Below are 20,162 nucleotides of genomic sequence, written 5' to 3'. Positions count from 1 at the left end.
ATGATACAATGTAATATATATATAATGGGGGGATGGGATATGATATGATACAATGTAATATATATATATATAATGGGGGGATGGGATATGATATGATACAATGTAATATATATATATAATGGGGGGATGGGATATGATATGATACAATGTAATATATATATATATAATGGGGGGATGGGATATTATATGATACAATGTAATATATATATATATATAATGGGGGATGGGATATGATATGATACAATGTAATATATATATATATATAATGGGGGATGGGATATGATATGATACAATGTAATATATATATAATGGGGGGATGGGATATGATACAATGTAATATATATATAATGGGGGGATGGGATATGATATGATACAATGTAATATATATATATATATAATGGGGGATGGGATATGATATGATACAATGTAATATATATATATATATAATGGGGGATGGGATATGATATGATACAATGTAATATATATATATATAATGGGGGATGGGATATGATATGATACAATGTAATATATATATATATATAATGGGGGATGGGATATGATATGATACAATGTAATATATATATATATATAATGGGGGATGGGATATGATATGATACAATGTAATATATATATATATATAATGGGGGATGGGATATGATATGATACAATGTAATATATATATATATAATGGGGGGATGGGATATTATATGATACAATGTAATATATATATATATATATAATGGGGGATGGGATATGATATGATACAATGTAATATATATATATATATAATGGGGGATGGGATATGATATGATACAATGTAATATATATATATATATAATGGGGGATGGGATATGATATGATACAATGTAATATATATATATATATATAATGGGGGATGGGATATGATATGATACAATGTAATATATATATATAATGGGGGGATGGGATATGATACAATGTAATATATATATATATATATATATAATGGGGGGATGGGATATGATATGATACAATGTAATATATATATATATAATGGGGGGATGGGATATTATATGATACAATGTAATATATATATATATATAATGGGGGGATGGGATATGATATGATACAATGTAATAACAGGACTTAGAACTCCTCTGATTACTTAGATTTTGAATTTGAGCAGAGTCGGCCCTTCTCATCTCACAGGTTTACTAATCTGACAGATGATGTCAGCAGTCAGACGGAGTTCTAAGTCTTGTCTTTCACTATATGAACTGATTTCACTGATATAAATACGTGTAAAATGCAAAACTCCGGTGGGTGTAGCAAGATGTCCGCTTTCCCCCTTCTTAGTGTATCCTGACTGTGGACGAGTGTGGGGTGTAGCAAGATGGCGGCGACGGAACGTCACTTCCGTAGCAAACTGCGATGGGTCGCCGAATATGTCGTTACACCCCCTTCTCACTGTAACTTTTCTGTGAAGTGCGGGGTGTAGCAAGATGGCGGCGACGGAACTTCCGTTACAATATCTGATGGGTCACCTACTCTGATAAAACATCGTCATATTTGGCGACCCGTCAGAATGTGTAACGTGAGTGACGTTTGTCGCCGTCATCTTTTAACACCCCGCTCTCCTCTACAGTAAGGCTACAGTGAGAATTTTGCCAGCAGTAAAAATGGCGGCCATGGTGCGTTAGATGGGCGTGGTAGGAATTCTCCCGCCTGGTAGCGCGGTGAGGTGGGGTGGGAGGGGCGGTGATGTGGGAGGGGAGTGGCGGTGATGTGAGATGGGCGGAGTAGCGGAGATGAAGAAAGAGAAGGGGCGGTGATGTGGGAGGGGCTGGGCGGGGCGGTGATGTGGGAGGGGCGGGGCGGTGATGTGGGAGGGGCGGAGCGGTGATGTGGGAGGGGCGGGGCGGTGATGAAGTGATATTAGGAGGAGGTGAGGAGGACGGACGGCCGCCATCTTGTTGTGTGTGGTGAGTGTCGGTGTAGCGCGGTGTTCGGTATTCGGTGAGGAGAGGAGAATGGGACGGAAGAAGAAGAAGCAGCTGAAGCCGTGGTGTTGGTATCCTTGTGTATATATATATATTGGGGGGAGGGGAGATCTCCTCATACAATATGGCGGGGAGGTGAGGTGGTGGGGGAGGGGATGATGTCTCACAATCCCCCCTCATTGTCCTCCGTGTAGTCCGGAGATGATGAGGAGGAGGAGGAGATGTGGTGAGGAGGAGATGATGGAGGAGGTGGTGGTGATGTCTCCTGTATAGTGAGGCCTCCTCCTCCTCCTTGTCTTGTGGCGCCCCCTGGTGGTGGAGATCTCATGGTGATTATTATGTGGGGGGAGGGGAGGAGGACATTATTACATCTCCTCTTTGGTGTCACGTGATTTTTTTTTTTACAGCCAATAAGCTTTCTCCCCCCGTCCCCGTGTTTTGTCTCCCCCCCCCCGTCCCCGTGTTTTGTCTCCCCCCCCCCCCGTCCCCGTGTTTTGTCTCCCCCCCCCCCGTCCCCGTGTTTTGTCTCCCCCCCGCCCCCGTCCCCGTGTTTTGTCTCCCCCCCCCGTCCCCGTGTTTTGTCTCCCCCCCCCCCCCGTCCCCGTGTTTTGTCTCCCCCCCCCCGTCCCCGTGTTTTGTCTCCCCCCCCCCCCGTCCCCGTGTTTTGTCTCCCCCCCCCCCCCTCCCCGTGTTTTGTCTCCCCCCCCCCGTCCCCGTGTTTTGTCTCCCCCCCCGTCCCCGTGTTTTGTCTCCCCCCCCCCCCCCCCGTCCCCGTGTTTTGTCTCCCCCCCCCCCCCCGTCCCCGTGTTTTGTCCCCCCCCCCCCCCCCCGTCCCCGTGTTTTGTCTCCCCCCCCCCCCCGTCCCCGTGTTTTGTCTCCCCCCCCCCCGTCCCCGTGTTTTGTCTCCCCCCCCCCCGTCCCCGTGTTTTGTCTCCCCCCCCCCCGTCCCCGTGTTTTGTCTCCCCCCCCCCCCGTCCCCGTGTTTTGTCTCCCCCCCCCCGTCCCCGTGTTTTGTCTCCCCCCCCCCGTCCCCGTGTTTTGTCTCCTCCCCGTCCCCGTGTTTTGTCTCCTCCCCGTCCCCGTGTTTTGTCTCCTCCCCCGTCCCCGTGTTTTGTCTCCTCCCCGTCCCGTGTTTTGTCGTCTCCCCCCCCCCCCTCCCCGTGTTTTGTCTCCCCCCGTCCCCGTTTTTTTGTCTTCCCCCCCTCCCCGTGTTTTGTCTTCCCCCCGTCCCCGTGTTTTGTCTCCCCCCCCCCCCCTCCCCGTGTTTTGTCTCCCCCCCCCGTCCCCGTGTTTTGTCTCCCCCCCCCGTCCCCGTGTTTTGTCTCCCCCCCCCGTCCCCGTGTTTTGTCTCCCCCCCCCGTCCCCGTGTTTTGTCTCCCCCCCCCCCCGTCCCCGTGTTTTGTCTCCCCCCCCCGTCCCCGTGTTTTGTCTCCTCCCCCCGTCCCCGTGTTTTGTCTCCTCCCCCGTCCCCGTGTTTTGTCTCCTCCCCCGTCCCCGTGTTTTGTCTCCTCCCCCGTCCCCGTGTTTTGTCTCCTCCCCCGTCCCCGTGTTTTGTCGTCTCCCCCCCCCCCTCCCCGTGTTTTGTCTCCCCCCGTCCCCGTTTTTTTGTCTTCCCCCCCCTCCCCGTGTTTTGTCTTCCCCCCCTCCCCGTGTTTTGTCTTCCCCCCCTCCCCGTGTTTTGTCTTCCCCCCTCCCCGTGTTTTGTCTTCCCCCCCTCCCCGTGTTTTGTCTTCCCCCCCCCCCCCGTGTTTTGTCTTCCCCCCTCCCCGTGTTTTGTCTTCCCCGTCCCCGTGTTTTGTCTCCCCCCCCCCCTCCCCGTGTTTTGTCTCCCCCCCCCCTCCCCGTGTTTTGTCTCCCCCCCCTCCCCGTGTTTTTGTCTTCCCCCCTCCCCGTGTTTTGTCTTCCCCCCCCTCCCCGTGTTTTGTCTTCCCCCCCTCCCCGTGTTTTGTCTTCCCCCCTCCCCGTGTTTTGAATCCCCCCCCCCCCCGTGTTTTGTCTTCTCCCCCCTCCCCGTGTTTTGTCTTCCCCCCCCCTCCCCGTGTTTTGAATCCCCCCCCCCTCCCCGTGTTTTGAATCCCCCCCCCCTCCCCGTGTTTTGTCTTCTCCCCCTCCCCGTGTTTTGTCTTCTCCCCCCTCCCCGTGTTTTGTCTTCTCCCCCCTCCCCGTGTTTTGTCTTCTCCCCCCTCCCCGTGTTTTGTCTTCTCCCCCCTCCCCGTGTTTTGTCTTCTCCCCCCTCCCCGTGTTTTGTCTTCTCCCCCCTCCCCGTGTTTTGTCTTCTCCCCCCTCCCCGTGTTTTGTCTTCTCCCCCCTCCCCGTGTTTTGTCTTCTCCCCCCTCCCCGTGTTTTGTCTTCTCCCCCCTCCCCGTGTTTTGTCTTCTCCCCCCTCCCCGTGTTTTGTCTTCTCCCCCCTCCCCGTGTTTTGTCTCCCCCCCCCTCCCCGTGTTTTGTCTCCCCCCCCCTCCCCGTGTTTTGTCTTCCCCCCCCCTCCCCGTGTTTTGTCTTCCCCCCCCTCCCCGTGTTTTGTCTTCCCCCCCCTCCCCGTGTTTTGTCTTCCCCCCCCTCCCCGTGTTTTGTCTCCCCCCCCCCTCCCCGTGTTTTGTCTTCCCCCCCCCTCCCCGTGTTTTGTCTTCCCCCCCCCTCCCCGTGTTTTGTCTTCCCCCCCCTCCCCGTGTTTTGTCTCCCCCCCCCCCTCCCCGTGTTTTGTCTTCCCCCCCCCTCCCCGTGTTTTGTCTTCCCCCCCTCCCCGTGTTTTGTCTCCCCCCCCCCCCCCCGTGTTTTGTCTCCCCCCCCCCCCCCGTGTTTTGTCTCCCCCCCCCCCTCCCCGTGTTTTGTCTTCCCCCCCCCCCTCCCCGTGTTTTGTCTTCCCCCCCCCCTCCCCGTGTTTTGTCTCCCCCCCCCCTCCCCGTGTTTTGTCTCCCCCCCCCCTCCCCGTGTTTTGTCTCCCCCCCCCCTCCCCGTGTTTTGTCTTCCCCCCCCCCTCCCCGTGTTTTGTCTTCCCCCCCCCCTCCCCGTGTTTTGTCTTCCCCCCCCCCTCCCCGTGTTTTGTCTTCCCCCCCCCCTCCCCGTGTTTTGTCTTCCCCCCCCCTCCCCGTGTTTTGTCTCCCCCCCCCCTCCCCGTGTTTTGTCTTCCCCCCCCCTCCCCGTGTTTTGTCTTCCCCCCCCCTCCCCGTGTTTTGTCTTCCCCCCCCCTCCCCGTGTTTTGTCTTCCCCCCCCCTCCCCGTGTTTTGTCTTCCCCCCCCCTCCCCGTGTTTTGTCATGTTTGTAGTAAGATATAGTATTGTAGTAGGATATACAGGGGATCCCCGGGTTACAGACAAGACAGGGACTGTAGGTTTGTTGTTAAGTAGAATCTGTTTGTCATTTTGAACATTTTTAACGTGTTTAGCTCCAGCCAAAAAATCTTTTCTAAGCTTTTTGGAAAACATAGGGAAGGGTTATCACCCCTGTGACATTTGTTTTGCTGTCTTTCCTCCTCTTCAGAAGATTTCACCTCACTTTTTTGTCCCAATGAAAAATGTTTTTTGAAAATTTGGGTTTTTTTGTGGAACAAGGATTGGAAAGCATCAGTGGAAAGGAGAACTTGTTTTCCCATATTAACTCTTACAGGAGAGAATTTCCCTTCCTAGGGGTAGATTTCATCTCACTTCCTGTTGTCTCCTTCCGTTTGTAACTCGAGGACCGTCTGTATATGTAATAGTAATAGGATATATATAGTATGATATAGAGTACAGTAGGCGGGGACAAAGGGAGTATGGTAGGAGATAAATATATATATATTAGTGCGGTAGGATAGATATATATATATTAGTGCGGTAGGATATATATATATATTAGTGCGGTAGGATAGATCTATATATATATTAGTGCGGTAGGATAGATATATATATTAGTGCGGTAGGATATATATATATTAGTGCGGTAGGATAGATATATATATTAGTGCGGTAGGATATAGATATATATTAGTGCGGTAGGATATATATATATATATTAGTGCGGTAGGATAGATATATATTAGTGCGGTAGGATATATATATATATATTAGTGCGGTAGGATAGATATATATATATTAGTGCGGTAGGATATATATATATATTAGTGCGGTAGGATAGATATATATATATATTAGTGCGGTAGGATTTATATATATATATATTAGTGTGGTAGGATAGATATATATATATATATTAGTGCGGTAGGATAGATATATATATATTAGTGTGGTAGGATAGATATATATATATATTAGTGCGGTAGGATAGATATATATATATTAGTGCGGTAGGATAGATATATATATATTAGTGCAGTAGGATATATATATATTAGTGCAGTAGGATAGATATATATATATATTAGTGCAGTAGGATAGATATATATATATTAGTGCAGTAGGATAGATATATATATATTAGTGCGGTAGGATAGATATATATATATTAGTGCGGTAGGATAGATATATATATATTAGTGCGGTAGGATAGATATATATATATTAGTGCGGTAGGATAGATATATATATATTAGTGCGGTAGGATAGATATATATATATTAGTGCAGTAGGATATATATATATTAGTGCAGTAGGATAGATATATATATATTAGTGCGGTAGGATAGATATATATATATATTAGTGCAGTAGGATAGATATATATATATTAGTGCGGTAGGATAGATCTATATATATATTAGTGCGGTAGGATAGATCTATATATATATTAGTGCAGTAGGATAGATATATATATATTAGTGCAGTAGGATAGATATATATATATTAGTGCGGTAGGATAGATATATATATATTAGTGCGGTAGGATAGATATATATATATTAGTGCAGTAGGATATATATATATTAGTGCAGTAGGATAGATATATATATATTAGTGCGGTAGGATAGATATATATATATATTAGTGCAGTAGGATAGATATATATATATTAGTGCGGTAGGATAGATCTATATATATATTAGTGCGGTAGGATAGATCTATATATATATTAGTGCAGTAGGATAGATATATATATATTAGTGCGGTAGGATAGATCTATATATATATTAGTGCGGTAGGATAGATATATATATTAGTGCGGTAGGATATATATATATTAGTGCGGTAGGATATATATATATATATTAGTGCGGTAGGATAGATATATATATTAGTGCGGTAGGATATATATATATTAGTGCGGTAGGATATATATATATATATTAGTGCGGTAGGATAGATATATATTAGTGCGGTAGGATAGATATATATATTAGTGCGGTAGGATAGATATATATATATTAGTGCGGTAGGATATATATATATATTAGTGCGGTAGGATATATATATATATTAGTGCGGTAGGATTTATATATATATATATATTAGTGTGGTAGGATAGATATATATATATATATTAGTGCAGTAGGATAGATATATATATATTAGTGTGGTAGGATAGATATATATATATATTAGTGCGGTAGGATAGATATATATATATTAGTGCAGTAGGATATATATATATTAGTGCGGTAGGATAGATATATATATTAGTGCGGTAGGATATAGATATATTAGTGCGGTAGGATATATATATATTAGTGCGGTAGGATATATATATATTAGTGCGGTAGGATATATATATATTAGTGCGGTAGGATAGATATATATATATTAGTGCGGTAGGATATATATATATATTAGTGCGGTAGGATATATATATATATTAGTGCGGTAGGATAGATATATATTAGTGCGGTAGGATATAGATATATATATATTAGTGCGGTAGGATAGATATATATATATTAGTGCGGTAGGATAGATATATATATATATTAGTGCAGTAGGATAGATATATATTAGTGCGGTAGGATAGATATATATTAGTGCGGTAGGATATATATATATTAGTGCGGTAGGATAGATATATATTAGTGCGGTAGGATAGATATATATATATTAGTGCGGTAGGATATAGATATATATATTAGTGCGGTAGGATATAGATAGATATATTAGTGCGGTAGGATATATATATATATTAGTGCGGTAGGATATATATATATATTAGTGCGGTAGGATATATATATATATATATATATATTAGTGCGGTAGAATATATATATATATTAGTGCGGTAGAATATAGAATATAGAGTATAGAGCAGAGATGATGAATCTAGGACACAGCTAAAGTTAGGAGACTGATTTTTTTTTTTTTTAAACAAACAAGCTTTATTTTCAACGACAAAATCCTTCTCTTATGTAGCCAGCTGAACATCAGGCTTCTGTCCAAGGGGCATTACCAACAACTGTGCTTCCGGGAGGATGGGGGGGGGTCAGCCCCCTATAACTCTGTAGGGAGATCACTGTACTAACATTGGATAGTTAGTACAGAGCGCTCCATTTTATTTTTCACTCAGCCTGCGGGATTGAAGATAAAAACTGGTAGTGTGTATTGGATGAGCCTCGGGCTGCCCTTTTATTATTGGTTATACCCGGTGTACAGAACTGGTGCCCCAGTTTCCTTGTGCCGTGTATAACACTCGGGTGTGGCCTTGGATCCACCATGTTGGTGCCCCCTGCAGTGAGGAGCATTCTGGGCTCACACCTTTCTCCAGGAGATCGGAGCTCCACCTCCCGGGCTCCAATTTGGTGGTATGGACAGCGGCTCCACTCCCAGCACCCGCTCTCCTTCCCTCCGCCTTCTGTGGCCAACCTCCGTCCATGCTATACCACTAGAGGGGCGCTCTGGTGCCACATCCCTGAGCTGCTGCTTCCTTCAGCTGAGCTCAATCAATACCAGCAGGAATGACGGACCACCAGAGATCCCCGAATGTCACTCAACATGCAGCATGCTGGCTGCTCACTCTTCCTGCTGTCAGAGGACACCGCGCTGCTCTTTTCCTGCTCCATCGCTGCTCTTTTCCTGCTCCATCGTCGCGCTGCTCTTTTCCTGCTCCATCGCCGCGCCGCTCTTTTCCTGCTTCATCGCCGCTCTTTTCCTGCTCCATCGCCGCGCCGCTCTTTTCCTGCTTCATCGCCGCTCTTTTCCTGCTCCATCGCCGCGCTGCTCTTTTCCTGCTTCATCGCCGCTCTTTTCCTGCTCCATCGCCGCGCTGCTCTTTTCCTGCTCCATCGCCGCGCTGCTCTTTTCCTGCTTCATCGCCGCTCTTTTCCTGCTCCATCGCCGCGCCGCTCTTTTCCTGCTTCATCGCCGCTCTTTTCCTGCTCCATCGCCGCGCCGCTCTTTTCCTGCTTCATCGCCGCTCTTTTCCTGCTCCATCGCCGCGCTGCTCTTTTCCTGCTCCATCGCCGCGCTGCTCTTTTCCTGCTTCATCGCCGCTCTTTTCCTGCTCCATCGCCGCGCTGCTCTTTTCCTGCTCCATCGCCGCGCTGCTCTTTTCCTGCTTCATCGCCGCTCTTTTCCTGCTCCATCGCCGCGCCGCTCTTTTCCTGCTCCATCGCCGCGCTGCTCTTTTCCTGCTCCATCGCCGCGCTGCTCTTTTCCTGCTTCATCGCCGCTCTTTTCCTGCTTCATCGCCGCTCTTTTCCTGCTCCATCGCCGCGCTGCTCTTTTCCTGCTCCATCGCCGCGCTGCTCTTTTCCTGCTCCATCGCCGCGCTGCTCTTTTCCTGCTCCATCGCCGCTCTTTTCCTGCTCCATCGCCGCTCTTTTCCTGCTCCATCGCCGCTCTTTTCCTGCTCCATCGCCGCTCTTTTCCTGCTCCATCGCCGCTCTTTTCCTGCTCCATCGCCGCTCTTTTCCTGCTCCATCGCCGCTCTTTTCCTGCTCCATCGCCGCTCTTTTCCTGCTCCATCGCCGCTCTTTTCCTGCTCCATCGCCGCTCTTTTCCTGCTCCATCGCCGCTCTTTTCCTGCTCCATCGCCGCTCTTTTCCTGCTCCATCGCCGCTCTTTTCCTGCTCCATCGCCGCTCTTTTCCTGCTCCATCGCCGCTCTTTTCCTGCTCCATCGCCGCTCTTTTCCTGCTCCATCGCCGCTCTTTTCCTGCTCCATCGCCGCTCTTTTCCTGCTCCATCGCCGCTCTTTTCCTGCTCCATCGCCGCTCTTTTCCTGCTCCATCGCCGCTCTTTTCCTGCTCCATCGCCGCTCTTTTCCTGCTCCATCGCCGCTCTTTTCCTGCTCCATCGCCGCTCTTTTCCTGCTCCATCGCCGCTCTTTTCCTGCTCCATCGCCGCTCTTTTCCTGCTCCATCGCCGCTCTTTTCCTGCTCCATCGCCGCTCTTTTCCTGCTCCATCGCCGCTCTTTTCCTGCTCCATCGCCGCTCTTTTCCTGCTCCATCGCCGCTCTTTTCCTGCTCCATCGCCGCTCCTAATCACTTTCAGACCATGATGGCGAGCAATGGTTGTGTCCAGAGGGCCTACAAGGCTCGCACCACCTTCCTGGCCAAGACCCGCCCCCCAGCCCATGTAGTGACTGAGGCACCAATCGCTGACACCGGCTCCAGGACACAACTTCTAGTCACATTGGCACCTGGGATTTATGGAGCCCTGGCATATGTCCTGTGCTGCCCCTGTGACTTGTGTAGGGGGTCTTGTATGTACACTAAGGTGGGGGTGGGGGGACACTGCAGGCTGATAAGACTTGTACTGGTAATAGAACATTTACCCCATACACAGAACCATTCACCGACCGTCTGCCCACTAACAGGCCAGGATTGCAAGAAATACACCTCGGGTGATCTCATGTCCTGCTCAGTGATTTCCATATTCTAGTCTGCATCTCCCCCAAGGTAATACAGAAAACCTGGCCTGTTAGTAGGAGCGGAGGACCACGATTTCCATCATGACTTTGATGTTCTATTCCGGTGTAATGGCTGCAGCTGGATGCCATAAGCCCACTATTTTCCTTTTCCTTAGGGGGCCGGTTTTCTCAGAAGTGGTCCCTGCAGCGGATTCGCAGCAGAATCACTTTTAGAAACGGCGGGAGAGCTGCCCCCCCCCCCCGCTTCATGGTGGTTCCCAGGCTTTCATTACCGATTGAGCCTGGGAACCATCCAACTTCACCAGTGTGTTCCCATAGAGATGAGCAAGATGGCCGCCACTCCTCTCTATGCCCTTGGAGGACCATGTCCCCTCCAGTTCTCAGGACATGTGAACCTGTTTTGTTTAGTTTTTTTGGGGGTGTTACCCTTAAAGCAGAAGATTTATTTATTTTTTGCTTTTAAGGGTAGAGGAGACATTTGGGGTCTCGTTGGGCCCCAGAACTCTCCATAATGAGGACCTGTCATAACCCTCATCCTATTACAAGGAAAGTTTACATTTCTTATGATGACAATCAGACGACGTTCACACTGAATTGCTTTATAAGCGATCTATATCACTAAAAATAGGGCCTGTAAGGAGCCTCTCCTGTCCCTCCAGTGTGAGAGCCCGAAGGTTTTCCCACTGGGGGGCGCTACGCTGGCAGGACGCTAAAAAAAACCTCCTGCAAGCCGCATCTTTGAGGCGCTGAGGGAGTGGTGTGTGTGTGTGTACACCCCTGTCCATTCAAATCAATGGGCAGCGGAACTTTACCGGCACTTTTAACCCTTTTACGGCCGTTAGCGGGGGGTTAACTGAAAAAGGGGTTATATATTATGTTTTGTTTTAAGTCATTAAAGTGAAGTTCCGCCCAAAAATGGAACTTCCACTTTCCGGTTCCTCCCCCCTCCGATGTCACATTTGGCACCTGTCTAATACACGTATTTTGCTCCCACTTCCGGGCATAGATACCCGAGCCACCCCAGGGTATCTACGTCACACCCCCCCACACACACACACACACTATCTTCTGGGAGACAGAGGTCACCAGTGGGATCGCACAGCGAGAGTCGTGCATGCGCAGTAGGGAACCAGGAAGTGAAGCTGCAAGGAAGAGATCGGCTTCGGGTGCCGTCATCTCCGGCGCCCTGGACAGGGAAGTGTCCATATTTTAAAAGTCAGCAGCTACAGGATTTGGGGGGGGAAAAAAAAAAAAAATCAGTGGAACTGACAACTTGCAACACCCGCCATTTTATTCTCTAGTTAAGTGGTTCTCGACCTCAAGTACCCCCTACGGGCCAGGGTTTGGGAACTTCCCTTAGATTAAATAGCTCTTATACCATGTCATTGAAAGCAGCTGTGCAAAGTAATGGAAAACCCGAAAACCTGGCCTGTTGGGGGTACTTGAGGACTGAGGTTGAGAATCGCTGCTTCCGGGTCTCTGCTAAAGAAAATAATGATATAAATTCTCGGGGGTTCAAAGTCCTTTTCTAGCTAAAAATACGGATTGTTGCATGGAAACAACAAATGTCAGAAAAAGGCGCGCCCCTCAGGGTCCCCTCTGGGGCCCCCCCCCTGATCTGTGTATATTGCAGGGAATGTAACACACTTTGTAGCAGATTCCTCCCTTTTGTTATCCGGAAGAAATATCTGTTCGTTTCTCTGTGTCCGTGTGCTCAGTGATTCCAATGGGAGTGACTTTATAATTGTCACCTGCTGCACCTGCAGGGATCTAGTGAGTGGCAGGGTCTGCATCCCTTTACATGAGATTTGTGTTACAGAGGATGCCCAAGATCTGGCTTGTATCTGAATGCAGACTTCTGGGAAAATCAGCCAATCACACAAGTAGGAGATGACATATGGTGGGGGGCGGGGTTCTGTGTCTTTGTATTTTACAGAACATGAGAGCGGCTGCAGATTGAAAAGAAGAGAATTTTTATTAACATTTAATTAGTGTGACTTGTGTAGCGATCAAAGTATCATCCCCCCCCCCCCATGAATGTGGAGGTGAGGTCTTGTCCCGAGTCTTAGGGGGTCTTTTCCTCATTTTATAAATGTTTTATTATAGGGGTTGTAACCCCTCGTGCATCCAATGCACTAGGGTGAAAAAACACCCGGCAGTAAAACCCCCCCCCCCCCCCCTCCGAGCCTTGGAATTCTGTTAGCGGTGCCGCGCTCTCCCTCTGTTGTCCCAGCTCTTGATTGGATGGATTGATAACAGTGCAGCCATTGGCTCCCGCTGCTGTCAATCAAATCCAATGAGGGGGGGGGGGGGGGGGGGCGTGAGTCCTGCATTTGGACTCTATGGATGCCGAATGATGGACTCCAGAGCGCACCCACAAGGTAATCCCCCTGGAGAGCGCTTATCCTAGGGGGGGGGTTATCAGATGTGGGGAGGAGCCGCGTGAAACGCCGAGGGACCCCGGAAGAGGAGGGTCGGTGCAAAATGAGCTGCACATTGGAGGTAAGTGTGACATGGATGTTTAAAAAACAAAGAAAATAATAAGAAAATAATGATATAAATTCTCGGGGGTTCAAAGTCCTTTTCTAGCTAAAAATACAGATTGTTGCATGGAAACAACAAACGTCAGAAAAAGGCGCCCCCTCAGGGTCCCCTCTGGGGCCCCCCCCTGATCTGTGTATATTGCAGGGAATGTAACACACTTTGTAGCAGAACCTTTACAATGACTTTAATATGCTAGATGAGAATTCCATCGATCAGTAATATATCTTTATACATACTATATAAGTTCTACTTGTTTTCTATGGTCGGGTCGGAGTCTAAGACTTTAGTAGATCTCAGTAGATCACTTAGAACATTTTGTAGTGAGATTGCTTTTCAATGTATGATCTTTGTGCTTCTTAGGAGTCACATAATGTGTTAATGTTTTCAGGGGGTGGTAATTATGGGTGACTCCTCCCCCTCCCATATAAACTTCTGGTTTGCAGGCCTGTATCATGTGAAGGGGTATACCTTGGAGCATGTAGTTCCTGGTCATAGGAATAAAACAGCTGCTTCCCCTTTGTCTTCCTCCTGTGGCTTCCAGCAGCTTTTGGAGCAGCTTCCATCGGTGCCCTCACTAGTGTATTCTCCTCTGGGCTCTTCCACCAGTACCTGACAACGTCATCTCCGGTTCTTGAGTCACTTCCTGTCTGCGGGTGCATTATCTCCGGGGCCCCAGAGGCTGCCAGAATACCAACCCTTACCATCCCCCATGGTGTCACCTTTTCATTCACAATCCATTGGGGTCGGGGGGTTTTGGGTCTCCCGTCCATTGGGGTCGGGGGGGTTTGGGTCTCCCGTCCATTGGGGTTGGGGGGGTTTGGGTCTCCCGTCCATTGGGGTCGGGGGGGTTTTGGGTCTCCCGTCCATTGGGGTCGGGGGGGTTTGGGTCTCCCGTCCATTGGGGTCGGGGGGGTTTTGGGTCTCCCGTCCATTGGGGTCGGGGGGGTTTGGGTCTCCCGTCCATTGGGGTCGGGGGGGTTTGGGTCTCCCGTCCATTGGGGTCGGGGGGGTTTGGGTCTCCCGTCCATTGGGGTCGGGGGGGTTTGGGTCTCCCGTCCATTGGGGTCGGGGGGGTTTGGGTCTCCCGTCCATTGGGGTCGGGGGGGTTTGGGTCTCCCGTCCATTGAGGTCGGGGGGGTTTCGGGTCTCCCGTCCATTGGGGTCAGGGGGTTTCGGGTCTCCCGTCCATTGGGGTCGGGGGGTTTCGGGTCTCCCGTCCATTGGGGTCGGGGGGGTTTGGGTCTCCCGTCCATTGGGGTCGGGGGGGTTTGGGTCTCTCGTCCATTGGGGTCGGGGGGGTTTGGGTCTCTCGTCCATTGGGGTCGGGGGGGTTTTGGGTCTCCCGTCCATTGGGGTCGGGGGGGTTTTGGGTCTCCCGTCCATTGGGGTCGGGGGGGTTTTGGGTCTCCCGTCCATTGGGGTCGGGGGGGTTTGGGTCTCCCGTCCATTGGGGTCGGGGGGGTTTGGGTCTCCCGTCCATTGGGGTCGGGGGGTTTTGGGTCTCCCGTCCATTGGGGTCGGGGGGTTTTGGGTCTCCCGTCCATTGGGGTCGGGTTTTCAGAACTTGTGTCCTCTGTAGATGTGGGCTCCGTGTTACATGTCAGTTGCCTCTAGCCCGTATTTTTGGAATAAATAGGTGCTCCTAATTTGGTGGTTTCTAGATGTATTTAGGTGAAGTGGTGGGGGGGGGGGGGGTCCTGCTCCCCGTTCACGGATTAGTTTGGGGGGATCCCCGTTGTCATCCATAGATTAGTCCCTCTGCAGTCTGTGCTCTGATATGTAGAAGGGTGTTGCAGTCGCTGTGCGGAGTTCCTCCTTAACTCTCCCCCAGGTATTGTAACAGAGACTTTGATGACGAGAAGATCCTCATCCAACATCAGAAGGCCAAACATTTCAAATGTCACATCTGTCATAAGAAGCTGTACACCGGGCCGGGCCTGGCCATCCACTGTATGCAGGTAGGTGTACCTCTGTATTATCCTCACCCCACCCCCTGTATATAGGTAGGTGTACCTCTGTATTATCCTCCCCACCCCCAGTATATAGGTAGGTGTACCTCTGTATTATCCTCACCCCACCCCCAGTATATAGGTAGGTGTACCTCTGTATTATCCTCACCCCACCCCCTGTATATAGGTAGGTGTACCTCTGTATTATCCTCACCCCACCCCCAGTATATAGGTAGGTGTACCTCTGTATTGTCCTCACCCCACCCCTGTATATAGGTAGGTGTACCTCTGTATTATCCTCCCCACCCCCAGTATATAGGTAGGTGTACCTCTGTATTATCCTCCCCACCCCCTGTATATAGGTAGGTGTACCTCTGTATTATCCTCCCCACCCCCAGTATATAGGTAGGTGTACCTCTGTATTATCCTCCCCACCCCCTGTATATAGGTAGGTGTACCTCTGTATTATCCTCCCCACCCCCAGTATATAGGTAGGTGTACCTCTGTATTATCCTCACCCCACCCCCTGTATATAGGTAGGTGTACCTCTATATTATCCTCACCCCACCCCTGTATATAGGTAGGTGTACCTCTGTATTATCCTCCCCACCCCCTGTATATAGGTAGGTGTACCTCTGTATTATCCTCACCACCCCCAGTATATAGGTAGGTGTACCTCTGTATTATCCTCCCCACCCCCAGTATATAGGTAGGTGTACCTCTGTATTATCCTCCCCACCCCCAGTATATAGGTAGGTGTACCTCTGTATTATCCTCCCCACCCCCAGTATATAGGTAGGTGTACCTCTGTATTATCCTCACCCCACCCCCTGTATATAGGTAGGTGTACCTCTGTATTATCCTCCCCACCCCCAGTATATAGGTAGGTGTACCTCTGTATTATCCTCCCCACCCCCTGTATATAGGTAGGTGTACCTCTGTATTATCCTCACCCCACCCCCAGTATATAGGTAGGTGTACCTCTGTATTATCCTCCCCACCCCCTGTATATAGGTAGGTGTACCTCTGTATTATCCTCACCACCCCCAGTATATAGGTAGGTGTACCTCTGTATTATCCTCCCCACCCCCTGTATATAGGTAGGTGTACCTCTGTATTATCCTCACCCCACCCCCAGTATATAGGTAGGTGTACCTCTGTATTATCCTCCCCACCCCCAGTATATAGGTAGGTGTACCTCTGTATTATCCTCCCCACCCCCAGTATATAGGTAGGTGTACCTCTGTATTATCCTCCCCACCCCCTGTATATAGGTAGGTGTACCTCTGTATTATCCTCCCCACCCCCAGTATATAGGTAGGTGTACCTCTGTATTATCCTCACCCCACCCCCTGTATATAGGTAGGTGTACCTCTGTATTATCCTCCCCACCCCCAGTATATAGGTAGGTGTACCTCTGTATTATCCTCCCCACCCCCAGTATATAGGTAGGTGTACCTCTGTATTATCCTCACCCCACCCCCAGTATATAGGTAGGTGTACCTCTGTATTATCCTCACCCCACCGCCTGTATATAGGTAGGTGTACCTCTGTATTATCCTCACCCCACCCCCTGTATATAGGTAGGTGTACCTCTGTATTATCCTCACCCCACCCCTGTATATAGGTAGGTGTACCTCTGTATTATCCTCCCCACCCCCAGTATATAGGTAGGTGTACCTCTGTATTATCCTCCCCACCCCCAGTATATAGGTAGGTGTACCTCTGTATTATCCTCACCCCACCCCCTGTATATAGGTAGGTGTACCTCTGTATTATCCTCACCACCCCCAGTATATAGGTAGGTGTACCTCTGTATTATCCTCCCCACCCCCTGTATATAGGTAGGTGTACCTCTGTATTATCCTCCCCACCCCCAGTATATAGGTAGGTGTACCTCTGTATTGTCCTCACCCCACCCCCAGTATATAGGTAGGTGTACCTCTGTATTATCCTCACCCCACCCCCAGTATATAGGTAGGTGTACCTCTGTATTATCCTCACCCCACCCCCTGTATATAGGTAGGTGTACCTCTGTATTATCCTCACCCCACCCCCAGTATATAGGTAGGTGTACCTCTGTATTATCCTCACCCCACCCCCAGTATATAGGTAGGTGTACCTCTGTATTATCCTCCCCACCCCCAGTATATAGGTAGGTGTACCTCTGTATTATCCTCACCCCACCGCCTGTATATAGGTAGGTGTACCTCTGTATTATCCTCACCCCACCCCCTGTATATAGGTAGGTGTACCTCTGTATTGTCCTCACCCCATCCCCTGTATATAGGTAGGTGTACCTCTGTATTATCCTCACCCCACCCCTGTATATAGGTAGGTGTACCTCTGTATTATCCTCACCCCACCCCTGTATATAGGTAGGTGTACCTCTGTATTATCCTCCCCACCCCCAGTATATAGGTAGGTGTACCTCTGTATTATCCTCCCCACCCCCTGTATATAGGTAGGTGTACCTCTGTATTATCCTCCCCACCCCCTGTATATAGGTAGGTGTACCTCTGTATTATCCTCCCCACCCCCAGTATATAGGTAGGTGTACCTCTGTATTATCCTCACCCCACCCCCAGTATATAGGTAGGTGTACCTCTGTATTATCCTCCCCACCCCCAGTATATAGGTAGGTGTACCTCTGTATTATCCTCACCCCACCCCCAGTATATAGGTAGGTGTACCTCTGTATTATCCTCACCCCACCCCCAGTATATAGGTAGGTGTACCTCTGTATTATCCTCACCCCACCCCCAGTATATAGGTAGGTGTACCTCTGTATTATCCTCCCCCCACCCCCTGTATATAGGTAGGTGTACCTCTGTATTATCCTCCCCACCCCCTGTATATAGGTAGGTGTACCTCTGTATTATCCTCACCCCACCCCCAGTATATAGGTAGGTGTACCTCTGTATTATCCTCACCCCACCCCCAGTATATAGGTAGGTGTACCTCTGTATTATCCTCACCCCACCCCCAGTATATAGGTAGGTGTACCTCTGTATTATCCTCACCCCACCCCCAGTATATAGGTAGGTGTACCTCTGTATTATCCTCACCCCACCCCCTGTATATAGGTAGGTGTACCTCTGTATTATCCTCACCCCACCCCCAGTATATAGGTAGGTGTACCTCTGTATTATCCTCACCCCACCCCCAGTATATAGGTAGGTGTACCTCTGTATTATCCTCCCCACCCCCTGTATATAGGTAGGTGTACCTCTGTATTATCCTCACCCCACCCCCAGTATATAGGTAGGTGTACCTCTGTATTATCCTCACCCCACCCCCTGTATATAGGTAGGTGTACCTCTGTATTATCCTCCCCACCCCCTGTATATAGGTAGGTGTACCTCTGTATTATCCTCCCCACCCCCAGTATATAGGTAGGTGTACCTCTGTATTATCCTCACCCCACCCCCTGTATATAGGTAGGTGTACCTCTGTATTATCCTCCCCACCCCCAGTATATAGGTAGGTGTACCTCTGTATTATCCTCCCCACCCCCAGTATATAGGTAGGTGTACCTCTGTATTATCCTCCCCACCCCCAGTATATAGGTAGGTGTACCTCTGTATTATCCTCCCCACCCCCAGTATATAGGTAGGTGTACCTCTGTATTATCCTCACCCCACCCCCTGTATATAGGTAGGTGTACCTCTGTATTATCCTCCCCACCCCCAGTATATAGGTAGGTGTACCTCTGTATTATCCTCCCCACCCCCTGTATATAGGTAGGTGTACCTCTGTATTATCCTCACCACCCCCTGTATATAGGTAGGTGTACCTCTGTATTATCCTCACCCCACCCCCTGTATATAGGTAGGTGTACCTCTGTATTATCCTCACCCCACCCCCTGTATATAGGTAGGTGTACCTCTGTATTATCCTCACCCCACCCCCTGTATATAGGTAGGTGTACCTCTGTATTATCCTCACCCCACCCCCTGTATATAGGTAGGTGTACCTCTGTATTATCCTCACCCCACCCCCAGTATATAGGTAGGTGTACCTCTGTATTATCCTCACCCCACCCCCAGTATATAGGTAGGTGTACCTCTGTATTATCCTCACCCCACCCCCTGTATATAGGTAGGTGTACCTCTGTATTATCCTCACCCCACCCCCTGTATATAGGTAGGTGTACCTCTGTATTATCCTCACCCCACCCCCAGTATATAGGTAGGTGTACCTCTGTATTATCCTCACCCCACCCCTGTATATAGGTAGGTGTACCTCTGTATTGTCCTCACCCCACCCCTGTATATAGGTAGGTGTACCTCTGTATTATCCTCCCCACCCCCTGTATATAGGTAGGTGTACCTCTGTATTATCCTCACCCCACCCCCAGTATATAGGTAGGTGTACCTCTGTATTATCCTCCCCACCCCCAGTATATAGGTAGGTGTACCTCTGTATTATCCTCACCCCACCCCCAGTATATAGGTAGGTGTACCTCTGTATTATCCTCCCCACCCCCAGTATATAGGTAGGTGTACCTCTGTATTATCCTCACCCCACCCCCTGTATATAGGTAGGTGTACCTCTGTATTATCCTCCCCACCCCCAGTATATAGGTAGGTGTACCTCTGTATTATCCTCACCCCACCCCCTGTATATAGGTAGGTGTACCTCTGTATTATCCTCCCCACCCCCTGTATATAGGTAGGTGTACCTCTGTATTATCCTCCCCACCCCCAGTATATAGGTAGGTGTACCTCTGTATTATCCTCCCCACCCCCTGTATACAGGTAGGTTATGGGGGTCTGTACTGTCCTGACCACCCCCTGTATACAGGTAGGTTATGGGGGTCTGTACTGTCCTGACCACCCCCTGTATACAGGTAGGTTATGGGGATCTGTACTGTCATGGCCACCCCCTGTATACAGGTAGGTTATGGGGGTCTGTACTGTCCTGACCACCCCCTGTATACAGGTAGGTTATGGGGATCTG

At 49.2% G+C, this 20,162-nt stretch overlaps 1 protein-coding gene across 1 annotated transcript in view; it reads left to right on the top strand.

Annotated features, from left to right (window-relative positions):
• Positions 1–1,935: 1,935 nt before the first annotated feature.
• The window catches only part of ZNF207 (zinc finger protein 207), a gene marked incomplete at its 5' end in the record, with an annotated part of 36,565 nt that continues 18,338 nt past the window's right edge, over positions 1,936–20,162 (top strand). Inside the window, 2 exon segments of the mRNA XM_073607082.1 lie at positions 1,936–2,050; positions 15,083–15,209. Of these exon segments, the coding sequence (XP_073463183.1) occupies positions 1,936–2,050; positions 15,083–15,209 (242 nt within the window).

This window comes from Aquarana catesbeiana, linkage group LG12 (assembly GCF_042186555.1).
Source record: "Aquarana catesbeiana isolate 2022-GZ linkage group LG12, ASM4218655v1, whole genome shotgun sequence".
NCBI classification, from domain to species: domain Eukaryota; kingdom Metazoa; phylum Chordata; class Amphibia; order Anura; family Ranidae; genus Aquarana; species Aquarana catesbeiana.
This window is presented reverse-complemented; position numbering and strand designations above follow the sequence as displayed.